The 24127-nt window shown below is 53.5% G+C and overlaps 1 protein-coding gene across 2 annotated transcripts in view; it reads right to left on the minus strand.

Moving 5' to 3' along the window:
• LOC134958737 (uncharacterized) overlaps positions 1–22467 on the minus strand; it is a 130167-nt gene extending 107700 nt beyond the window's left edge. For both annotated transcript variants that reach the window (XM_063946490.1, XM_063941601.1), the window contains exon 1: positions 22343–22467. In XM_063946490.1, coding sequence (XP_063802560.1) covers positions 22343–22382 — 40 coding nt within the window. In that variant the 5' untranslated portion in view covers positions 22383–22467. The remainder of the gene's footprint in view (positions 1–22342) is intronic.
• Positions 22468–24127: the final 1660 nt, after the last annotated feature.

Here is a 24127-nt window from a genome sequence, read left to right on the forward strand (position 1 = left end):
GCAGGAGGGAAGTGTTACAGGCAGCATGTGTAATGGGCAGGGGGGAGTGTTACAGGCAGCAAGTGTAATGGGCAGGGGGAAGTGTTACAGGCAGCAAGTGTAATGGACAGGGGCAGTGTTACAGGCAGCAAGTGTAATGGGCAGGGGGGAGTGTTACAGGCAGCAAGTGCAATGGGCAGGAGGGAAGTGTTACAGGCAGCAAGTGTAATGGGCAGGAGGGAAGTGTTACAGGCAGCAAGTGTAATGGGCCGGGGGGAGTGTTACAGGCAGCAAGTGTAATGGGCAGGGGGGAGTGTTACAGGCAGCAAGTGTAATGGGCAGGGGGGAAGTGTTACAGACAGCAAGTGTAATGGGCAGGAGGGAGGTGTTACAGGCAGCAAGTGTAATGGGCAGGAGGGAAGTGTTACAGGCAGCAAGTGTAATGGGCAGGAGGGAAGTGTTACAGGCAGCAAGTGTAATGGGCAGGAGGGAAGTGTTACAGGCAGCAAGTGTAATGGGCAGGAGGGAAGTGTTACAGGCAGCAAGTGTAATGGGCAGGGGGGAGTGTTACAGGCAGCAAGTGTAATGGGCAGGTGGGAAGTGTTACAGGCAGAAAGTGTAATGGGCAGGGCGGAAGTGTTACAGGCAGCAAGTGTAATGGGCAGGAGGGAAGTGTTACAGGCAGCAAGTGTAATGGGCAGGAGGGAAGTGTTACAGGCAGCAAGTGTAATGGACGGGGTAAGTGTTACAGGCAGCAAGTGTAATGGGCAGGAGGGAAGTGTTACAGGCAGCAAGTGTAATGGGCAGGGGGGAAGTGTTACAGGCAGCAAGTGTAATGGGCAGGGGGGAAGTGTTACAGGCAGCATGTGTAATGGGCAGGGGGGAGTGTTACAGGCAGCAAATGTAATGGGCAGGGGGGAAGTGTTACAGGCAGCAAGTGTAATGGGCAGGGGGGAATTGTTACAGGCAGCAAGTGTAATGGGCAGGGGGGAAGTGTTACAGGCAGCAAGTGTAATGGGCAGGAGGGAAGTGTTACAGGCAGCAAGTGTAATGGGCAGGAGGGAAGTGTTACAGGCAGCAAGTGTAATGTGCAGGGGGAAGTGTTACAGGCAGCAAGTGTAATGGGCAGGGGGGAAGTGTTACAGGCAGCAAGTGTAATGGGCAGGGGGGAAGTGTTACAGGCAGCAAGTGTAATAGGCAGGGGGGAAGTGTTACAGGCAGCAAATGTAATGGGCAGGGGGAAGTGTTACAGGCAGCATGTGTAATGGGCAGGGGGGAAGTGTTACAGGCAGCAAGTGTAATGGGCAGGAGGGAAGTGTTACAGGCAGCAAGTGTAATGGGCAGGGGGAAGTGTTACAGGCAGCAAGTGTAATGGGCAGGGGGGAAGTGTTACAGGCAGCATGTGTAGTGGGCAGGGGGCAGTGTTACAGGCAGCAATTGTAATGGGCAGGAGGGAAGTGTTACAGGCAGCAAGTGTAATGGGCAGGGGGAGTGTTACAGGCAGCAAGTGTAATGGGCAGGGGGGAGTGTTACAGGCAGCAAGTGTAATGGGCAGGAGGGAAGTGTTACAGGCAGCAAGTGTAATGGGCAGGAGGGAAGTGTTACAGGCAGCAAGTGTAATGGGCCGGGGGGAGTGTTACAGGCAGCAAGTGTAATGGGCAGGGGGGAGTGTTACAGGCAGCAAGTGTAATGGGCATGAGGGAAGTGTTACAGGCAGCAAGTGTAATGGGCAGGGGGGAGTGTTACAGGCAGCAAGTGTAATGGGCAGGAGGGAAGTGTTACAGGCAGAAAGTGTAATGGGCAGGGGGGAAGTGTTACAGGCAGCAAGTGTAATGGGCAGGAGGGAAGTGTTACAGGCAGCAAGTGTAATGGACGGGGTAAGTGTTACAGGCAGCAAGTGTAATGGGCAGGAGGGAAGTGTTACAGACAGCAAGTGTAATGGGCAGGGGATAAGTGTTACAGGCAGCAAGTGTAATGGTCAGGTTGACAGGACTTAGGTCGACACTCATTAGTTTGATCACTATTGGTTGAAATGCACTAGGTCGACATGGTCACTAGGCCGACATGGCAAAGGTCAACACATGAAAAGGTCAACATGAGTTTGTCACATTTTTTAAAAAATTTAGAACTTTGATCCACGTGGACTATGGTTGAGAATAGTAACCTGTACCGAGCGCAGCGGTAGTGGAGTGAGGCACATTGCTCGTAGCATGGCGAGCGAATCGAGCCATGCGAGGGGACACGGTGCACTAATTGGGGTTCCCGGTCACTGTATGAAGAAAACGACACCAAAAACATATTAAAAACTCATATTGACCTTTTTCCATGTCGACCTTACCCATGTCGACATAATGACCATGTCAACCTATTTCAGGTGTCAACCTAGTCACTGTCAACCAATAGTGGTCGACCTAATGACTGTTGACCTTGTTCCTGTCGACCCTATGATCCACACCCAGTGTTACAGGCAGGGGTGTATCAAGAGACTAGTGCAGTGATTTTCCTACTGCGCATGCATGAAATGCGGGGAGAACGGACATTTCCCGGTGGTATCTGTAGGGCTGCTGCCACCGAAGCGCGACTCCGAGGGTAAGTATTGAGAAAATGGGTGCACCCATTCTAAATACGCCAGTGGTTACCGGGGGATCGCTCTGATCTCTCCTGGACTTTGCAGAGTTCAACGTTCTGCACATACAGCAATGCAAGAAATCGGTGGCCGCCCATGTACCGGATCAGGCACCGGCACACTTACAGAAAGCTCTAGTGCATGTGGATTAATCTGTCCATTGTGGAACCACACTTTCCGTGAAATCGGCGTTTCTGCGCAGTAACTGGGCCGCGACCATGCGAATGAACGGAACTGCTTTGTCTCATGGTAGTGTCACAAGCGTTTAAGATGGCTTCCATGCTCCGTAGCTTCCAGATAGAGATGGGAAGTTACACCAGCATGGGGCGGATGTAAGTACAGGTGCTATTGATGACAGCTGCGGAGAGAAAAACAGTGGGCGGGATCTTAGGCCTATACGGACGCAAGGAAGGGTAATGGAGACGGATGTAATGGAGAAGGACGCAGACAGTACGCGGTCCGGCCTGGGCGCCGCACACACAGATAAAGTCATGTTTCTTATCTTTCTGCTTTTGTAAAACTTCTTTTTACTCTTCAAACATTGGGCGGCAGGTTCCTGTGTCGTATTCACCGCGGGCTGTGCTGTGACTCCTCCATATCGGTTACACCGGTGCCAACGTCTAACTCCGTACATGGGGGGTCATTCCGAGTTGATCGTTAGCTGCCTTTGTTCGCTGTGTAGCGATCAGTTAAATAAACGGCTAATCTGCGCATGCGTATGCACCACAATGCGCACGCACGTCGTATGGATACAAAGTCCTTTGTGGTTTTGCACAGGTTCTAGCGACAATTCTATTCGCACAGCTGAACGCAAGGAGATTGACAGGGAGTGGGAGTTTATGGGTGTCAACTGACCGTTTTCTGGGAGTGTTTGGAAAAATGCAGGCGTGGCCGGGCGTTTGCTGGGCGGGTATCTGACGTTAATTCCGGAACCTTCGTCGCAGCAATCATCGCACAGGATAAGTAACTACAGGGCTGGTCTTGTTCTGCACAAAATGTGTTTGTAGCCGCTCGGCTGCACAGGTGTCCGCACTCCTGCAAAGCGAAAATACACTCCCCCGTGGGTGGCGACTATGAGTTTGCACAGCTGCTAAAAGTAGCTAGCGAGCGATCAACTGGGAATGACCCCCATTGTACGTGACAGAAACGTGTGTTGTTCGGGGAAGAAGGTGCAAGGGCCCTCATTCCGAGTTGTTCACTCGCTAGCTTCTTTTAGCAGCATTGCACACGCTAAGCCGCCACCCTCTGGGAGTGAATCTTGGCTTAGCAGAATTGCGAATAGAAATTTCTTAGCAGTTTCTGAGTAGCTCGAGACTTACTCCTACACTGCGATCAGTTCAGTCAGTTTCGTTCCTGGTTTGACGTCACAAACACACCCAGCGTTCGCCCAGACACTCCCCCGTTTCTTCAGACACTCCCGCGTTTTTCCCAGAAACGCCAACGTTTATCCGCACACACCCATAAAACGGCCAGTTTCCGCCCAGAAACACCCACTTCCTGTCAATCACACTACGATCACCAGAACGATGAAAAATCTTCGTTAGGCCGTGAGTAAAATTCCAAACTTTTGTGCTAATTTACTTGGCGCAGGCGCACTGCGAACATTGCGCATGCGCAGTTTGCGACTAATCGCTCCGTAGCGAAAAAAACTAACGAGCGAACAACTCGGAATGACCCCCAATGTGCAGGTATAGGAAGTGAGAGCCAGACGGATTCCGCACGGACTGACTGCACAATGGGTGGAACAGCAGTGGTAACGTCTACCCTCAAGGCCTAAACAATTTATCAAGACAACGCCTCCTGACAGTTCTGTAGCGTGATCCTCGGCGCCACTTGTATCCGCTCGGACAACAAAGTCTCTGACAGTTCTTGTCTTCTCTAGTGTAGTGTAGTATACTGGCAAATTCTTTACCCTAATATTAAGGCTGCAACAAGTTCCAGACAGGTGGCAAATGCAGGAGTATGAAGACTTGTCTCTACAGACTGTTTACCCGCGGCTTGTCTGCGTGACCGTATCTCACCTGGGAAACCGATGTTCCTCATTATGGCGGTGATGCTGTGTATGCAGTTGCTGGGGACCTTGCGATGTCTCTGTTGGGCGTCTTTAATCTTTTCTGGGCAGCCGCTTCCCTTGCAATGGTCACCAAGTCCGTAGCCTAAAACATCGCAGCTGCCTAGGCTTTCCCGTACAAACATGGATTAGGCCCATTGTGTAAGGATGGGCCGTCTTTATCTCTGTGTTGCCCGCTACAGGCGGTGCAGGAGCTACGGGGCCCAGAAGTAAGGGTGGCCCAGTGATCCAGTCCGCCAGGCCACGTCACCTCTGAGCATACACAGGGTCCAGCACACGAGCAGTGACTTGCTGATCGGTATCCTAACCGAATGTCACCAACTCTCTGATGTCTATGTCACAAAGACCACTTATTTGTAGGGTCATGTTGGCAATGGGGATTTCTTCCATACAGCATGTTAGCTCTGCGACCGAGTCCTGGTGTGTCTCTGCACAATACATTAACAGCTAAGGGGTGCACACAAAGGTACCCTCAGAGGAGGCAGACTTACCTGGTTACTCACATCATTTCCTCTCCACATGCACACTTACTGTTCTCCTACTAATAGGTGTTCCAGCCTTATATTATTATACATCCTTTTCATTACGTATTACACCTGGTTATGAGAGTGGCTATTCTCTTATTGCCATGTCATTGTTTTCCACCTCTTTTATGTGTTCCTTTTAGATATTGATGTAACAGGATGCGGTTACCATCCAGATGGTCGGGATTCTAACGCACGAGATACCGGTGCCGGATTTCTGATACATGATGGAATGCCGATGCTGGAATCCTGAAAGGAGCCAGGACACCGACGCCAGAATCCGCTCCATCTCTCTTTTTGCCTGTTCCCATATTGTTAATTTCTTCAATATCTCTGTCACGCTCCTGGTGGGTGGTGTTCTCGGTGGAGCCGCTATTGGGCGATGGGCAATATTGACACGGGAAAGGAGAGAGGAATGAGTGTAGATTCTCCTCATATGCAATAGAGTCTATGGTAAGATGAGGTATTCTTTGGATGTCAGGGAACTGGGCTGATACCCAGTGAATGGAATATACTGGAATACTTGGTGTACTGGGCTAAACCCAGAGAGCAGATTATACTGGAATGCTTGGCGTAGTGGGCTAAACCCAGAGAGCAGATTATACTGGAATGCTTGGCGTACTGGGCTAAACCTAGAGAGTCACTGGCGTTTCTATAATGGGTGCAGTGTGTGCAGTGCACATGGGCCCCTGAGTACCGGGGGGGGGGGGGGGGGCACACCACACACACTGCACCCATTTCTCCTCTACTTACCTTTCCGGAGTCCATCGCTGACCGTGTGTGGCCCCTCCTCTCCCGTAGCTGCTGCTAGCGCACTGACCACTAGAGTCTCTCGCACAGTGCCAGAGTCTACAGCGCATGCGCAGGACTCCGAAAAAATGGCGCGGCGGCTACAGGAGAGGAGGGGCCCACACACGGAGTCTGCACACGGGTCCCCCCTCTCTAGAGACGCCCCTGCAGAGAGTAGATTATGCTTGGAATACTTGGTGTACTGAGACTAATGCAGAGCAGCACCAGCTACTGGGTGTGGTATGGTATGCCGGCGGTCGGGCTCCCGGTGACCAGCATACCGGCGCCGGGAGCCCGACCGCCGGCTTACAGACAATGTGGCGAGCGCAAATGAGCCCCTTGCTATTTTATTCTCCCTCCAGGGGGGTCGTGGACCCCCACGATGGAGAATAAGTGTTGGAATGCCGGCTGTCGGGATTCCGGCGCCGGTATACTGTGCGCCGGGATCCCGACAGCCGGCATACTGAAGACCACCCCCGGCTACTTACTGTCAACCAATAGTGGTCGACCCAAACATTGTCGACCTACTTACTGTGGACCTAAAGACCGGATCCCTCCTCAGTACAGTGTAGAACGGCAAATAGGCGTGCTGTACGCAGATTCCTGACATCTCCCCTCATCAGGCGCGGTCTCCTCTGCTTCCACGATGTTATCTCCCTTATCCTTAATAAAACCTCCCTTCATCCCGACACTCCCTAATCTCTGCTCCATATGACACTGCCGACCACCCTCTCCTCCCTTCATCCCGACACTCTCTAATCTCTGCTCCATATGACACTGCCGACCACCCTCTCCTCCTGTAAGTCCCAGACTCCCCTAGTCTGCATAATACAGCTTTCTCCTGGCCGTCCCCCCCCCCCCCCCCCCTTCCCGTACCCCTCTGACCGTTCCTTCTCCGTTTCCTCTCATGACCCCACTTCCACTAGGTGTCTCCATGGTTCTATTCTTGGATCTCTCCTATTCTCCCTCTATACATCCGCTCTATGGGGGTCATTCCGAGTTGATCGCTCGCTGACGATTTTTGCAGCGCAGTGATCAGGCAAAAAAAATGGCAAAACTGTGCACCGTAATGCGCAGGCGCATTGTACGGGTACAAAGAGGTTTGTTGCTGAGCGATGGATTTAACGAAAAATTCATTTGCACGGGTGATCGCAAGGAGATTGACAGGAAGAGGGTGTTTGTGGGTGGTAACTGACCGTTTTCTGGGAGTGGTTGGAAAAACGCAGGCGTGTCCAAGTGTTTGCAGGGCGGGTGTCTGACGTCAGTTCCGGACCCGGACAGGCTGAAATGATCGCAGCGGCTGAGTAAGTTCTGGGCAACTCAGAAACTGCACAAACTGTTTTTGCACGGCTCGGCTGCACATGCGATCGCACACTTGCAAAGCGAAAATACACTCCCCTGTGGGCGGCGACTATCTGATCGCAGCGCTGCAAAAAGTAGCTAGCGAGCGATCAACTCGGAATGACTGCCTGTGTGAGCTCATCAGCTCTTTTGGCCTCCAATATCGGGCCGGATGTAATTTTTAAAGAGGCAATCACTTATAATACATGGTTTTGCCTTGTAAGTGATTGCCCCTTTAAAAAAAACGTCCGAGTTCGGCTGGCATCCCACATGGCCGCTGAATCAGGCGCCATAACTTCCCGCCCATCATCTCTACGCTAATGACACACAGATCTAGCTCTCCTCCTGCGACCATCCCCCTCCCGGCTAACGTACAGTATCTCGATGAATGGCAGCACCGTCTCATGCAGCAGCCAATAACAGTACACCATTCCACGGCCAATACCGGTTGCCGCAGCAAAACAAGACATACCAGTAAATCCTGTCCTGTCCAGCATTAACTAAACACCAGAGTTGCCTACCCTCCCTCATTCTGCAGGAGACTCCCTGAAATAGAAGCAATCTCCCTCACTCCCTGAATAGTCCCTCAATCTCCCTGAAAAAAAGAGAAATCAGCGATACATACATTCAAATGGGATAATCAGCGCCATTTCCCTGCATTGGTTATAGGGGGTCATTCTGACTCATTTGCTGCTGTTTGTCACAGCCGAGCGAACGGGTCTCTACTGCGCATGCACCCGCGCCATAGTGCGCTGGCGCATGCCAGACGGCCAAAGGCAGCAGCAGGGCTGCGATCGCCTCTGCCTGATTGACAGGCAGAAGCGATCACTGGATGGGAGGGGGCGGAATGGAGGCATTTGGCCGCCATTTCGTGGGAATGGGTGGCTGGCCGCAGCGGCTGTGTGACGTCACACGCAGCCGCTGCGGGCCGGGGAGCGATGAGTAGCTCCTGGCCAGCACGCTAAAGTTGCGCTGGTTGGGAGCTACTCTTGAAGTGCAAAGGCATCGCCGCTGTGTGATGCCTTTGCACTTATGTGGGGGAGGTGGGGGCGGCACTGACATGTGGGGTGGACTAGCTCTGTGCTGTGCGTCCCCCCGCATGTCAGTGTGACTGATCGTAGCTGTGCTAAATATAGCACAGCTACGATCAACTCGGAATGACCCCCATAGGGCACAATGATCCCTATGGCTACATGCATTTTATATAAGGTTATCGTGGCCACTTACAGTATATGGAACCACTATATAAAACAATACACAAACACATCCTGCAAAATATCAGAGTCTTTTTTTCTACAAATAGATCTTACTTGGTTTGGGGCTCATTTACATGTGGATGTCAGTCATGTTTATGACACGCCTCTCCGATGTAGCGGTACACGCCCGCATTGATAGGTGTTACTGTCACATCTCCCTGACACGCTTATTCAAAAGTAGGCAAGTATTCTAAACACAGGTCTCCGCTGGCGTATCTATAAGGGGTGCAGTCCAGAGGGGGGCCCCCAGCACACGCTGCACTCATTTTTTAAATACTTACCCCTCCAGAGTCCCGCGCCGACATCAGCAGCTCTCTGGAATCACCGTGAAAATGGCGATTTGGCCATTTTCACGGTGTTCAGCACATGCGCAGTAGGAAAATCACTGGGAAAATGGCTGTGGCAGCATTTTTCCCGGTGATCTGTGAATGCACAGTAGATTCTTAGACATACTTACCTACATTTTATTTCTCCTGTCCGGGAGAAGCCCGGAGAGGAAACGTTGCAGTGTCTTCGGGGGGCGGGGCCGGACTGTGACATCACTAAGCCCCGCCCCCTCATCGTGAAATGCCGCAATTCGCGGGTCCGCGGGAAGGGGGCGGGGCTAAAATGACGCAATTTGCATCATTTTAACCCCTTCTCCACCAGACGGACCCGCGATTGCGGAAGGTTGTCTCTCCATCCTGCTCGCATCACTAGGGTGCGAGCAGGATGCGGGAGACCTGCCCACTCTTCCGGGGGTGCGGGGGGCTACCTCAAAAAACGGGAGCCTCCCGCAGCTTCCGGGAGAGTAGGTAAGTATGTTCTTAGACCTCTAGTGCACAGACTCTCCAGTGCTGCCGGCAGAGAGGAGGGGGCCCGAATGGAAGAGGCAGCACACGTTCCTCCTCCTCCTCTCTTAAAGCGCCCCTGAGAAGGTCCTAGTGTCTAACTCACACAAGCAGAACATGAACACAGCCCTCACATCCCCCAGTAACAGCCTCATTCATATTTGTAAGTAAAGCAAATTATCAAACAACTGGGCAAAACCATGTTGCCATGCAGGTGGGGCAGATGTAACATGTGCAGAGAGAGTTAGATTTGGGTGGGTTATATTGTTTCTGTGCAGGGTAAATACTGGCTGCTTTATTTTTACACTGCAGTTTAGATTTCAGTTTGAACACACCCCACCCAAATCTAACTCTCTCTGCACATGTTACATCTGCCCCACCTGCACTGCACATGTTACATCTGCCCCACCTGCACTGCACATGTTACATCTGCCCCACCTGCACTGCACATGTTATATCTGCCCCCCCCCCCTGAACTGCACATGTTATATCTGCCCCCCCCTTGCACTGCACATGTTACATCTGCCCCACCTGCACTGCACATGTTACATCTGCCCCACCTGCAGTGCACATGTTACATCTGCCCCCCCTGCACTGCACATGTTATATCTGCCCCCCCCTGCAGTGCACATGTTACATATGCTCCATCTGCACTACACATGTTATATCATGCCCCCCCTGCAGTGCACATGTTATATCTATCCCACCTGCAGTGCACATGTTATATCTATCCCACCTGCAGTGCACGTTATGTCTGCCACACTCCACCCAAATCTAACTCTCTCTGCACATGTTACATACAGATGTGTCCTTCCTGATCGTGCTCATCATGGGTGCAATTAATCCTGTCCACGTGCGGCTCAGACGCCGGAGAGCGCAGACCATGCAATACTACGGATCGCGGGTGCATACACAGTGCCCGCACACACCCGCTTGCACGCTAGTTGCAGCACATAATTCACGTTTGTCATGGCTTGCGGCAAAGAACAGAAATGACTCATCTGTATCCTGGCTACTTTGCCTCTGACATGGCTAATGCATTGGACTGTCAGTCTTGTGTACAGACCAGTATGTCATCTAGACGTGCCATAGCAGATGCCCAATGCTTACCCATAGCCCCCAAGCACCTTATACAGGAATAAGCACTTAGGTGTAGAGAATGCAGTTTTGGGCTTGGCAGAGGCTGTCAGCGCGATCTGTGAGTTCTAATGTCATTAGATATTTACGTGCGGCTAAGTTCTCCACCAGTTCGTCTATTGGTTGCAGTGTCGTAACTAGGCATTTTAGCGCTGTGTGCAAGAAACGACAGTGGCACTCCCCCCATGTAAGATAGGGGCAGTGCGCGCCGTTGGCGTGCGAAAAATTTATAGGGGCGTGGCTTCACGGGGAAGGGGCGTGGCCACAAAATAATAGCAATTCACACTATGGTGCACAGTAGTCTACATTATTCAAATTACGCTGCACAGTAGCGCCACTACACCAGGTAGAGCCCCTTTTATACATTACAGCAGACAGCGTCCCCCTTTTTACACATTACAGCAGACAGTCCCCCTTTTTACACATTGCGGCAGCCAGTCCCCCTTTTTACACATTGCGGCAGCCAGTCCCCCTTTTTACACATTGCGGCAGCCAGGCCCCCTTTTTACACATTGCGGCAGCCAGTCCCCCTTTTTACACATTGCGGCAGCCAGTCCCCCTTTTTACACATTGCGGCAGCCAGTCCCCCTTTTTACACATTGCGGCAGCCATCCCCCTTTTTACACATTGCGGCAGACGGTGACCCCCTGAGAGAGAGAGAGAAAGAGAGAGAAAGAGAGATACTTACCTTCTCCCCGCTGGCAGTTAGGCTCCTCGTGCAGCTTCCTCGGTGCAGGCAGTGAGGTGAGAGGGAGAGGGAGCAGGGAGCCGCAGCAGCGCTATGTCATTGGTAGTAAGCGCCGCTGCAGCATCCCCCCCTCCTTCCGTATTGGTTGCCCGGCGCTGCTGTGGATGCTGGGATGGAGGAACCGCATCCCAGCATCCACAGCAGCGCCGGGCAGCCAATACAGAAGGAGAGGGGGATGCTGCAGCGGCGCTTACTACCAATGACATAGCGCTGCTGCGGCTCCCCCTCCCTCCTCCTCCTTCTCCGCTGCCCGGCGCTGGTCCTCTTCTCCCTCCACAGCACGGCGCACACAGCAGAGGTGGCATGTAATGAGTCAATTTGAATCATTACATGCCGCTGGCCGTGCGCCCTCAGGGCAACTGCGCTGTGTGCCAAGCCCACTTGGCACACACGTAGTTACGACCCTGATTGGTTGCATAGGATATGTATCAAACTGGGAGACTTTATTGAAGCATCTATGGGTCTAATTCAGACCTGGTCGCTGCTGCAAATTTGTTGGCAGTTGGGCAAAACCATGTGCACTATAGGGGGGGGCAGATGTAACATGTGCAGAGAGAGTTAGATTTGGGTGGGTTATTTTGTTTCTGTCCAGGGTAAATACTGGCTGCTTTATTTTTACACTGCAATTTAGAGTTCAGACTGAACACACCCCACCCAAATCAAACTCTCTCTGCACATGTTATATCTGCCCCCCCTGCAGTGCACATGGTTTTGGCTAACAAATTTGCTGCTGCGATCAACTCTGAATTAGGCCCTTAATTCATTGCAAAAGCTTATCGTCCTATTAGGTTGCAGGACTAGTACAATAGGGTCAGAGCGGTAACTAGGTGTGTGCAGAGTGTGCTCCGCACATAGCGCTGCAGGGTAGGGGGCGCTGTTGGTGGCACTTGTCAATTATGAATTATCTAACTTCCACTTGCAGCTTCCACCCATTTTGAAGTCCGACATATCCGGACCGCCCATGTCTCCTACTCTCACCCCTTCTTTCAGTAATACCTATACAGCATTCATGGACTTGAGTTGATAGCTCTTTGTTGTTCAGTTGCACTGTCCTATATTATATTTCAGGATGCTGATGTGCCCGGGATTCAGACCCGTTACTTATGGCACTGCAGTCGGACACTCAACTCATTGAGCTATCTGCCTTGCATAGAGAGCTAGAGAACTCCAAGCTGGAGAGTTTTAAGTATTTGTAAAGTGTTATTTAGTAAGGGGCATTTTCTTGCAGTTTCTATAAATGTGTGTAATACATATATATATATATACAGTATATGTGGAAATAGGCATCATAGCACGGGCTTTCTCTGGGATCAAGTTTGTCATGCCTCTTCCCTGAGAGCCTAATGCCCCTATTATAATGGGAAGGGGGGGGGGGGGTGTGACAGGACGATACCGTACGGAAGCACTCGCAGCTTCCGCGTCCCGTTGACTGCGCACAGAATGGAAGGTCAAGCCGCACGAGGCCTGACCACATAGGGGATTCCCTGCTTACCGTCAGTAACCGCCTGTTACTGACTCCACCCACTGCGTTGTGGGCGGGTTCTTGCTGCCACCACCAAACTCCTAACCTGCCGTGGCGTTTGGAACCACGGTTCTGCTCTGTATGTGCCGACGCACTGCTTTACCACACCTGTGTGGTGTCGACGAATCCCCACTAGCCACTTGCTAGGCCTCTACCGGTAGCTGGCGGAAGGCGGAGCTTGGAGACGTCAGGTGCTTCCCTGGACAGCCGGAGAACGGGGCTAGGTTTGGCCTAACCCTGTTGGTCACAAGATGAAGCAGTCTTCTTGAGGCAAAGGTGTTTTATTGCTCAAAAACCTTTAAAAAGGCTCCTCCCTATTGCTAGGGGCAACAGCATACAATTAAGATGTTTCAGCAGAAGAAGATGTTACAATACACAATCCTATGGGCCAACTGCCCTCCTTTTATCCCTCTCCAAGACCCTCTACCACAGGGGGTAAGCCCGCCCTGTGGTGTACAACCAATCAATGTTTACCCATGAGCTGTGCATGCTCTGGACTCATGCACACCTAACATTGTCCCCAATGGACAGTGGGGAGTGGCCGGTCTCCTTTGTCTCTCCCATCTGGGAGAGCAGGCTACTCCCACGGTGCCGTTCAGTCTGGCTGGGGGGAAGTTTTCCCTCCTAAACTGACTTCCAGAAACCTGCCCGGGACCCCTTCTCACTGCCTGCAGCCTGGATTTGGGCTCCAGAGCTGGGCAGCCTGGCTCCCCGGTCCAGGTCTCTGGTCCACTACGGCTGATCTCCATGGAGCTCCAAGAAACCACTCAGCTTGTTTTATAGCTAAGCTGCTTCTCTTTCTCCCTGTCCCCATTGGAACTGTGAGGCTGGATGGGAATGCATTCCGTTTTTAGGGAAAAGGTCTGGGAGAATCCATCAGCCTGCACAGCTATGGATTCCCCCCTCCTGGGACACACAATCAAGTAAGTGCATTTTATCTTTAAATACATTACATTTTTAAATCACACTGTACATTTCCCTTTGTTAAATATACACTGAGCCTGTGCCCTGCACAGGCTCTACATACTCAGGCACTGCAGTGCCTTCCCTAGCCCTGCAGCCTGGCTGCGAGGGCTCTCTGTGTGCTGGAGGTATGGGGCTGGCTTCCCCCATCCTCCAGCCTGCTTTTCTGCCTCTGGGGTTCCAGGGAGCTGGCTCTCCCTGTCCCCCCAGGGAGGCACTAATCAGTGGCCTTGCCGCACGCAGCGGCGCACCCCCCTGTACCGAAGTCCGGCGGACCGGGACACTTGTCCCGGCCGCCGTGACCCTGGCTTGTTTCAGCGCTGAGGCGCCGGGAGCGTAGCTCCCGGACCCCAGCGCTCACCATCCTGCTGGCCCGCCTAATGTGCCCACGCCGCTAGGGAGCCGGCTAGCCCGGTCCCCCCTGAGCGGCGCCTGTCTTGTGGCCTCGCTGCAGCGTCCGGCGGGGAGCCGGGCTGCAGCGCACCCCCCTCGCCGGCTAGCAGCCCGGGACGTCCGTCCCGGCTGCTGCGGCTGGCCACCCGTGCTGTGCTGAGGCGCTGGGAGCAGAGCTCCCGGCCCCCAGCGGCGGCTCTCACATAGAGCACTGCAGCGGGAGCCGAGCTCCCAGCCGCAGCGCTCACCCTTCTCCCCGGCGCGCACACTCCAGTGCGCCCGGGGCTACACTGACCGCTGCCGGGAGCGGAGCTCCCGGACTCCGGCGGTCAGCGGCTGCCTCCTCTCCCTCGGCGCGCACACTCTGCTGAGCGCGCCGGGGAGCTGTCCTCCCTGCCGTGGTCTCCGGAGGGGTCCGGGACCACGGCACAGTTTTAAACAAAATACAATTTAAACATTTTATAAACATGGCGACTAGCGCCCAACACATTTTAAATTTGGCGCCAAGCGCCCCTTTGTCCTTGCAAATGGTGCCGGGCACTAGGGATTAACCCCTTCAGTGCCAGGGCGGCCATTTGCCTCGTGGCTGGGGGCTCTCCGGCCACACTCCTCCCCCCCCATTCAAGCGGGTCAACCAGGGACCCATGTCCCAACGATTTGGGTCCTGGTCCCGCAGTCCGTTGGGGTGAAGGGGACGCTACCTGGGGGGTGTAGGCTCCGGCCTAGACAGTTCATCCATAGTGCAGTGGGCCTCTCTTCGTGGGTGCACAATGTTCAAATAGTCCACCTGAAGTCCAAGTTCAAGGCTCCACCACAAAAGTCTGTCCAATTCCCCCAAGGTAGGTTGCAGCCACCTAACAGGTAGGTGGTAAGTCACCACGGTGGGGGGCCGGTTACAAACAAGTGCCACCCACGGTGTCCCAATCGTGGCATACCCCACCTCCCACAATAGCAGTATACTGCTCAAACAGGCCACAGGGTGCTCCTGCCCATATGGCTCTTTCTGGCTCGGTACAGCTCCCAGTCCGTGCAGTGGCGCAATAGTTCGTAACACACAGTCCTGGTCAAGAATGTGCGCCATCAGCACTGGAGCGGGTACCCGAGCCTCCTTCAATGACTGGAATGCCAACTCGCAAGCGGGTGCAAAGTCCACTGACTTGGGAATGCCCTTCCTAGCCATCTCTGTCAAGGGGTTCACTACAGGACTAAAGTCAATGACAACATGTCCGTAGGGCCTTACAGGTTCTAAGGTCAGTACCGGTCTGGGTGATGTGGGTCGGGGACAGCCTCTGGTTGCCTCCACCCCCTCTGGGTTGGGCCTACCCCTGTCTCCTCCCACATGGTGCCCCAGGCACTGCACCTCTGTCATACCTATCTGGCAACTGTCTGCCCTAACTGTCAGACCTGCCCTCCAATCCTCTTCCGTCGACCTATGACTCGGGAAACCGACCCTGTCACCTAGGCCTACTCCTTCCTCCTCGTCCGCTACCTGTGCCTCAGTGATGGCGGCCAGACCACCAGCCTCTGGATCCTGTGTGGCATCCACCACAGGGAGGCTGCGTGTCTTCCCCGATCTACTGTGCACAGGCAGGAGACCTGCTATGTCCACAGCAACTTGCTGCAAGGTTTCTCCTATGGGCAGAGGCCCAGAGACAACACAAACGCTGGAGTGCCCCGGCTGCCAACGCATGGCACCAGCCTTACATTTGGTCTGGGCGTCATCCGACATTCCAGACCAGGGTAAGCTCTGTGTCAGGCACTTCAGGGTACGGTCTGTCTCCGGGTTGCTGTCCAAAGGGGTTTCGCTGGCAACCGACACCGGTTGCGCAGGAACGTTCCCTGAGGGGACCAGTTGGACACATTCCCTATCTGGTCTATCCCCTCCCACTTTCCTGGCTACCCTGTACCTTAACCCTTCCCGCCAGGTCAAACTTCCCGCCCCAACCCTGTCAAGGCCGCTGCCAGAGTGGCGCCTCATGCCTTTCGGGGATGGGTCAGAGAGTTGAGCCTCCCTAAACTCCTGCCTGTGGCCCTCAATCTCTCCTAAATTGGGACGCTCGACAGGGGGATCTAGGTGGGGACTACTAGGGTCAGTCTGGTAGGGGTCAGTCATGGAAAAGTCAATGTGGTTTCTCATACTCACCGCCGGAGTTGGCAAACCACTTGGGTCAGGAACATCATTGGGCACCCCCACAGGATCACACGGGCTGGAACCGACATCCTCTGCGTTGCTAGGGGACGTAGGCATACCAGAGGCAAAAGGCATGCGGGGTCGATGTACTGATCTAGCCGCTGTGATCTTTTCCTCTGGGCTGGTTGATGCTGTGGTTGGCTGTGCTGGCAGTTGTCTAGCAGCTGTAGTCTTTTCCTCTGGGCTGGGCTGTGCTGGAGTAGCTGATGTCAACGGTGGTTTTGGAACTTGACTCCGGGAAATGGCGCCAACAAACGTAGTGACGATCCCACCACCCAGATCATTTCCTAGGACCACATCAGTTGGGAGACCATCCATGACGGCAACTTCTCGCAACTCTGGTCCAGCTCCCCAGTCCAGGTAGACTCTTGCCATGGGAACCGCTTTTTCTGTTCCTTCTGCCAGGGTGATCGTGGCAGTGCGACCCTGCAATACTGCAGCAGGATCTATGAGGTGGGGGCTCACCACAGTGATTGAGGCCCCAGAGTCTCTTAGGCCTTCTCCCTGCAGGGGTCCCACGTGGACTGGCTGCAGGTGCCTCCACATGTTGTGTAGGGGCTGTTTGGCCATGCAGGTGACTCTCTCCGCAGAGTGCACCTGTCTCTCGCCACACTCCATCAGACTGACTGGAGGGGGAACAGTCTCTGTAGGCTCATCTCCTCTCGTCAAACAAGCGATCCGGGCTCCAGCACTCGGATTTGGGGCACGAGTCTGGGGTGCTTGGGATGCAGGACAGTTCATCCTCAGATGTCCGATTTTCCCACAGCCGTAGCACTTCTTCTCCAGTCGTGGCACCGATGATCTCTGATCAGTTGCAGGGACTCTGCGGTGCGGTTGCTGGCCAAGAGCACCCGGGTTGGAAGATGCTTGTCTTTGGGGGTGATGAGCTGAAGAGGGGGGTCCCCTTGGTGGTACAGTCTGTTGGAGCTGGCTGCTGGCGGGGCGCTTTTGCCCCCGTGGCCGAATTGCCACATACTTGTCGGCTAATTGGGCAGCCATCTTTAAGCTGGGTGGCTCCCGATCTAGCACCCACTCCTTCACTTCTTGGGCGCACCTGCGGTAGAACTGCTCCCTGCAGATCAGGTCGATCAGTGCGTCCCATGTAGTGGCTTCTGAATCCTTCACCCACTTCACCACGTACTGCCGCAGCTGGGTGGCGAACTGCTCATGGGTGCTGCTAGGATTCTTAGGCAAGTCTCTGAATTTCTTCCTGTAAGACTCAGGAGTGATGAAGAATCGCTGGAGGAGGGCCTTCTCGACTTCGTCGTAGTTCCCACAGTCCTCCGTCGCCACTCCTCGATAGGCCTCCAAGGCCTCTCCATGCAGAGTGGGCACAAGGTGTCTCACCCACTCTGACTTGGGTAGATCATGTAGTTTACAAGTCCTCTCAAAGACTTGCAAATGTCCATCAATGTCCCCGTCACTGTCTGCAAACTTGGCAAACTGAATACGTCCTGATCTGTGTACAACAGCTGACAACGGCTCCCGGGGTACCACGGCCTGTGGTGCCCGCTCATCACGCCACATCTGGATGATGATCAAGCGCTCTTGCTCTGTTGCCCTTTCCCCCAATTCCGCTAGCCGATCTGCTAGGGTATCCGGGCCGCCCCCCCTGGGACGTTGGGATCCTGGCCCTGCTAGGGATTGCTGGGAAACATTGCTGCTGTGAGAGAGGGCGGGGCTTGTGGTTCTCACCGGTTCCTTACGAAGGTCCACTGTTGGGCCGTCCTCTGCGATGCTGACGCCGTCAGTGCTTTCCACCTCCGCCCGATGAGACTCCTCCCAGCTCCTGAGCGCCGCCTTCATGACGCTTCTGGACGCGTTGGAAGGGATATCCACACCCTTCCCCTGGCATACGATCTCCAGATCCTCCTTGGACATTCCGCTGAATTCCGCCATCTTATGCGTTCTCCTGCGCTGCAGTTACTCCTCTCCTGAGTAACTCGGCTTCTCCAATCGGGTGATGAAAAGCCGCCTGGGATTATCCCACCTCTATGCCACCAATTTCTGTGACAGGACGATACCGTACGGAAGCACTCGCAGCTTCCGCGTCCCGTTGACTGCGCACAGAATGGAAGGTCAAGCCGCACGAGGCCTGACCACATAGGGGATTCCCTGCTTACCGTCAGTAACCGCCTGTTACTGACTCCACCCACTGCGTTGTGGGCGGGTTCTTGCTGCCACCACCAAACTCCTAACCTGCCGTGGCGTTTGGAACCACGGTTCTGCTCTGTATGTGCCGACGCACTGCTTTACCACACCTGTGTGGTGTCGACGAATCCCCACTAGCCACTTGCTAGGCCTCTACCGGTAGCTGGCGGAAGGCGGAGCTTGGAGACGTCAGGTGCTTCCCTGGACAGCCGGAGAACGGGGCTAGGTTTGGCCTAACCCTGTTGGTCACAAGATGAAGCAGTCTTCTTGAGGCAAAGGTGTTTTATTGCTCAAAAACCTTTAAAAAGGCTCCTCCCTATTGCTAGGGGCAACAGCATACAATTAAGATGTTTCAGCAGAAGAAGATGTTACAATACACAATCCTATGGGCCAACTGCCCTCCTTTTATCCCTCTCCAAGACCCTCTACCACAGGGGGTAAGCCCGCCCTGTGGTGTACAACCAATCAATGTTTACCCATGAGCTGTGCATGCTCTGGACTCATGCACACCTAACATTGTCCCCAATGGACAGTGGGGAGTGGCCGGTCTCCTTTGTCTCTCCCATCTGGGAGAGCAGGCTACTCCCACGGTGCCGTTCAGTCTGGCTGGGGGGAAGTTTTCCCTCCTAAACTGACTTCCAGAAACCTGCCCGGGACCCCTTCTCACTGCCTGCAGCCTGGATTTGGGCTCCAGAGCTGGGCAGCCTGGCTCCCCGGTCCAGGTCTCTGGTCCACTACGGCTGATCTCCATGGAGCTCCAAGAAACCACTCAGCTTGTTTTATAGCTAAGCTGCTTCTCTTTCTCCCTGTCCCCATTGGAACTGTGAGGCTGGATGGGAATGCATTCCGTTTTTAGGGAAAAGGTCTGGGAGAATCCATCAGCCTGCACAGCTATGGATTCCCCCCTCCTGGGACACACAATCAAGTAAGTGCATTTTATCTTTAAATACATTACATTTTTAAATCACACTGTACATTTCCCTTTGTTAAATATACACTGAGCCTGTGCCCTGCACAGGCTCTACATACTCAGGCACTGCAGTGCCTTCCCTAGCCCTGCAGCCTGGCTGCGAGGGCTCTCTGTGTGCTGGAGGTATGGGGCTGGCTTCCCCCATCCTCCAGCCTGCTTTTCTGCCTCTGGGGTTCCAGGGAGCTGGCTCTCCCTGTCCCCCCAGGGAGGCACTAATCAGTGGCCTTGCCGCACGCAGCGGCGCACCCCCCTGTACCGAAGTCCGGCGGACCGGGACACTTGTCCCGGCCGCCGTGACCCTGGCTTGTTTCAGCGCTGAGGCGCCGGGAGCGTAGCTCCCGGACCCCAGCGCTCACCATCCTGCTGGCCCGCCTAATGTGCCCACGCCGCTAGGGAGCCGGCTAGCCCGGTCACCCCTGAGCGGCGCCTGTCTTGTGGCCTCGCTGCAGCGTCCGGCGGGGAGCCGGGCTGCAGCGCACCCCCCTCGCCGGCTAGCAGCCCGGGACGTCCGTCCCGGCTGCTGCGGCTGGCCACCCGTGCTGTGCTGAGGCGCTGGGAGCAGAGCTCCCGGCCCCCAGCGGCGGCTCTCACATAGAGCACTGCAGCGGGAGCCGAGCTCCCAGCCGCAGCGCTCACCCTTCTCCCCGGCGCGCACACTCCAGTGCGCCCGGGGCTACACTGACCGCTGCCGGGAGTGGAGCTCCCGGACTCCGGCGGTCAGCGGCTGCCTCCTCTCCCTCGGCGCGCACACTCTGCTGAGCGCGCCGGGGAGCTGTCCTCCCTGCCGTGGTCTCCGGAGGGGTCCGGGACCACGGCACAGTTTTAAACAAAATACAATTTAAACATTTTATAAACATGGCGACTAGCGCCCAACACATTTTAAATTTGGCGCCAAGCGCCCCTTTGTCCTTGCAAATGGCGCCGGGCACTAGGGATTAACCCCTTCAGTGCCAGGGCGGCCATTTGCCTCGTGGCTGGGGGCTCTCCGGCCACAGGGGGCAATTCTCTTTCTGGCAAAGGGCACCAGAGAGTCTGGTTACGGCTCTGAATAGGGCTCTTCCGCTCGCTGCTGGATTCCTCACAGTCCTCTGTTTTAATGGCATTAGCCACAGCAGCATTGAAAGCTCAAGGACTTCCTCATGCCAAGTGACACCCGGTGCACACCCTTGACATCACAGCGCGCCTGGGCATGCGCGTGGCAAAAGGGGGCGTGGTTGCAAATAAAGGGGCGTGGCCTCACAGGTCATCACTCCGGGGGCGTGCCCAGTGTCTCCGGAGATGCTGGGCTGTACTGGGCTGCCCCGGGTGCTGTAGGAGACTTTCACACTGCAGCACCTGGCTCTTGTCACTGCGGAGGAGCCCACAGTGTGGTGTCACCCCTTCCAGGCGTCACACCCGGGTGCGGGCCGCACCCGCCTTGTGATGCCACTGATGCCAAGGCTTTAGTAGGTTGACATGATAAATTAGTTTCTCGCTGAATTCGGCCCTTTGTCCCCCCTGGAGAGGGTCATGTTGGGAGGTATTCTCATCTATAGTACAATAGAATGGGTTTGGGATAGCGCATGACATAATCAGGTATTACCAAAACATATTGCTGCCCCAAACCGATTATTCCTATTCACTCAAAGAGAGCTGTAACCCCTAGAGTAGGAATGAGTGGGGCCCAGAAATCAGGTTCCGGAGATGTTTTCTGACATACTGGAGAGGACAGCCAATACCGTCTTACTGCCATATGTACTCTGCAGCAGAGCTGACGGGGAATGGCGCTAGCTATGACACGCTGCGGAATGCAGTATGTGACGCTCCCCCCTCCCCCTCCCACATCGGACCAGGTATCAGCGAGTGTGTATGCACTATCATACCTCCCAACTTTGGTGTGAGTCGAGGAGGGACACAACCGCGCACCCAAATGTAGGGGACGTGGCCTATCAGAAAGTGGGTGTGGCCTCGCAGCAAATGCCGCGATTGCAAGCCACGCCCCCGTTTTCATCATTATGGGGGCATGAACAGCGCTCAGAGAGTTGCTGGGCACGCCCCCTGTCCCTCTCTGCCGGGAATAGACGCTGTGCGCACGCATACATTATCTATTCACCGCTGCTCTGCTCATTACAGCGAGTGACAGGGGGAGATCTCCCAACCGCCCCTCCCCACCGCGTCACTGCGACCCGCGGGTGGGACAGACTGTAAAAAACGGGACTGTCCCTCCAACATCGGGACAGTTGGGAGGTATGCCATAGCCAGATGGGCTGATGAAAGGTGTATATATATAATGCCACATTGGAGTGCATTGGCTTTCTGGGTTGTACAGAGTTATATAATCTGTTATTCTGCTTTTTGCCTACATTGTGTTGTCAGACACCTGTATGCAGTTCTACGTCACAACTTACAAGTACATATAACAAAACGCATTACACATGGGAAGTCACACAAGTTTTTAACGCTTCTATAAGTGCCGCAGTACAACGCCATCGTCCAGCAAAGCTTACCGGAAACGTTTCATTCCTTTATAGAGTAAGAGAATGAGATTTTTTGGCGTGACAGGAAATTACAGGGATTGGGTCTATGATTTACTTACCATCAATGACTTTGACTATTGTTTTTCAAACACAAATAGTAATTAATGCTAAACCGCCATGACTGACTATTCATTACTATCGTACTTTGAAATCCATCAGTCAAAGCCTCCGCTCATCGGCTATGTAAACCCAGCGATAGTAAATCTGCCCCAATGATCCTAATGGAACAGTCGGAAATCTATGGCAGAAGATTCTACTAAACCTATTTATTAAATACAAGTCCCCAGAACCAGATCACAACCCTGTTACCTGTGTACAGAATGTCATAGACTCACCCACAGACAGCAGAGTAACCCAGACGTAAACGGGGCTCATTCTTCTTCTCCAACGCTCACATTTAATAGCAGACCCAAGAGCAGAATTTGTGCAATGACACAAACGTAAGTTTCACAACGACTGTACATAGCAAATCCCTTTCATGTCACCATTTAGGGAAGAAGGACAGGAAGTTTCCAAATACAAGTTTTAGATAAACACTGCGGGCGACACATCAGACAGATGCACTGTAGCCTTCGTAGGATGATAGAAAGTAAAGACGTTATAACAAACGTGTGAAATGTTATTTGTATGGTCAGCAATGTATCAATAGCAAACGGAGCCAAGTGCGGCATTCTCTCATTTCTAGCTGGGGAATGTAAAACAATGGCACCTCAGAGGGTGCGAGGCCATACTGACGCCGCAAATGGGGATCCCAATAACTTGCCGGATTTATAATAACGGAGTCTGTCCCAGGGGCCTATGCGCATGTGCGGTCAGGGTGATCGCCATGCACAGCGGCCGTTTCCTGAAGAACCCTGCCGGAACTACATCCCGCGATGTGTAGCCCATAAGCTACAACGTGCTATCACAATGAAAATATTGCAGTAGCTGTGGGGGCTACGCATTCCCGATATTGGTACATCTGGCAGAAACCTGCGGTGGATGCGGCTGCTGGCAGGAATTGATCCGATACTGTACCTGCTCTGATTCCTCCTTCTTACATTGCAGGGATACATAATATCCCTACACAAATAACAGTTAACAGGACCAAAATTTACTAATATTCGTGTTTGAGTCGGTTTGTGTAGTGTTTAAACTCGTTTTGTATCGGGTGCATTTTCATGCAACTTTTTGAAACTATGGAGGTCATTCCGAGTTGTTCGCTCGCAAGCTGCTTTTAGCAGCTTTGCACACGCTAAGCCGCCACCTACTGGGAGTGAATCTTAGCTTATCAAAATTGCGAACGAAAGATTAGCAGAATTGCGAATAGACACTTCTTAGCAGTTTCTGAGTAGCTCCAGACTTACTCGGCATATGCGATCAGTTCAGTCAGTGTCGTTCCTGGTTTGACGTCACAAACACACCCAGCGTTCGCCCAGACACTCCTCCATTTCTCCAGCCACTCCCGCGTTTTTCCCAGAAACGGTAGCGTTTTTTCACACACACCCATAAAACGGCCAGTTTCTGCCCAGAAACACCCACTTCCTGTCAATCACACTACGATCACCAGAACGAAGAAAAAACCTCGTAATGCCGTGAGTAAAATACCTAACTGCATAGCAAATTTACTTGGCGCAGTCGCACTGCGGACATTGCGCATGCGCATTAGCGACTAATCGCTCCGTTGCGACAAAAAAATAACGAGCGAACAACTCGGAATGACCCCCTATATACGCCAAGTTACTAAGCATTCGAGTTTATTGTTTTCGTGTTTTCCGATGTCGATGCCAGTCATTTTTTTTTTTGGCACATTTGCGGCCGTCATTGTCGTTTGCGTACGTGTTTTTGTTGTTTTTGCTGGGGGGTTTTCTAAGTTAAACGCTGCAGGGTTTTTTTTTCCCCGCGGCCGCATTTTCACTTTTTGTTTCGTTTTTCATCCCCGTTCGTGATTGGTTGTGTTTCAGATGGTAGGAGTGTCTGTGCGCAACCATATAAATACGCCGCAAACCGTCCGCACCTCGTGGGTTTAGTTAGTGGTGAGGAGGGAGGTTGTGCTGTGGAGGTTGGTGAGTAGTTGGTTTGGTGAGGAGTTTTTTTAGCGATTTCTGAGTGTAGTATTGTATTTGAAAGTAGTCTTGTCA

The sequence above is a fragment of the Pseudophryne corroboree genome, chromosome 1, assembly GCF_028390025.1.
Source record: "Pseudophryne corroboree isolate aPseCor3 chromosome 1, aPseCor3.hap2, whole genome shotgun sequence".
Taxonomy (NCBI): Eukaryota; Metazoa; Chordata; class Amphibia; order Anura; family Myobatrachidae; genus Pseudophryne; species Pseudophryne corroboree.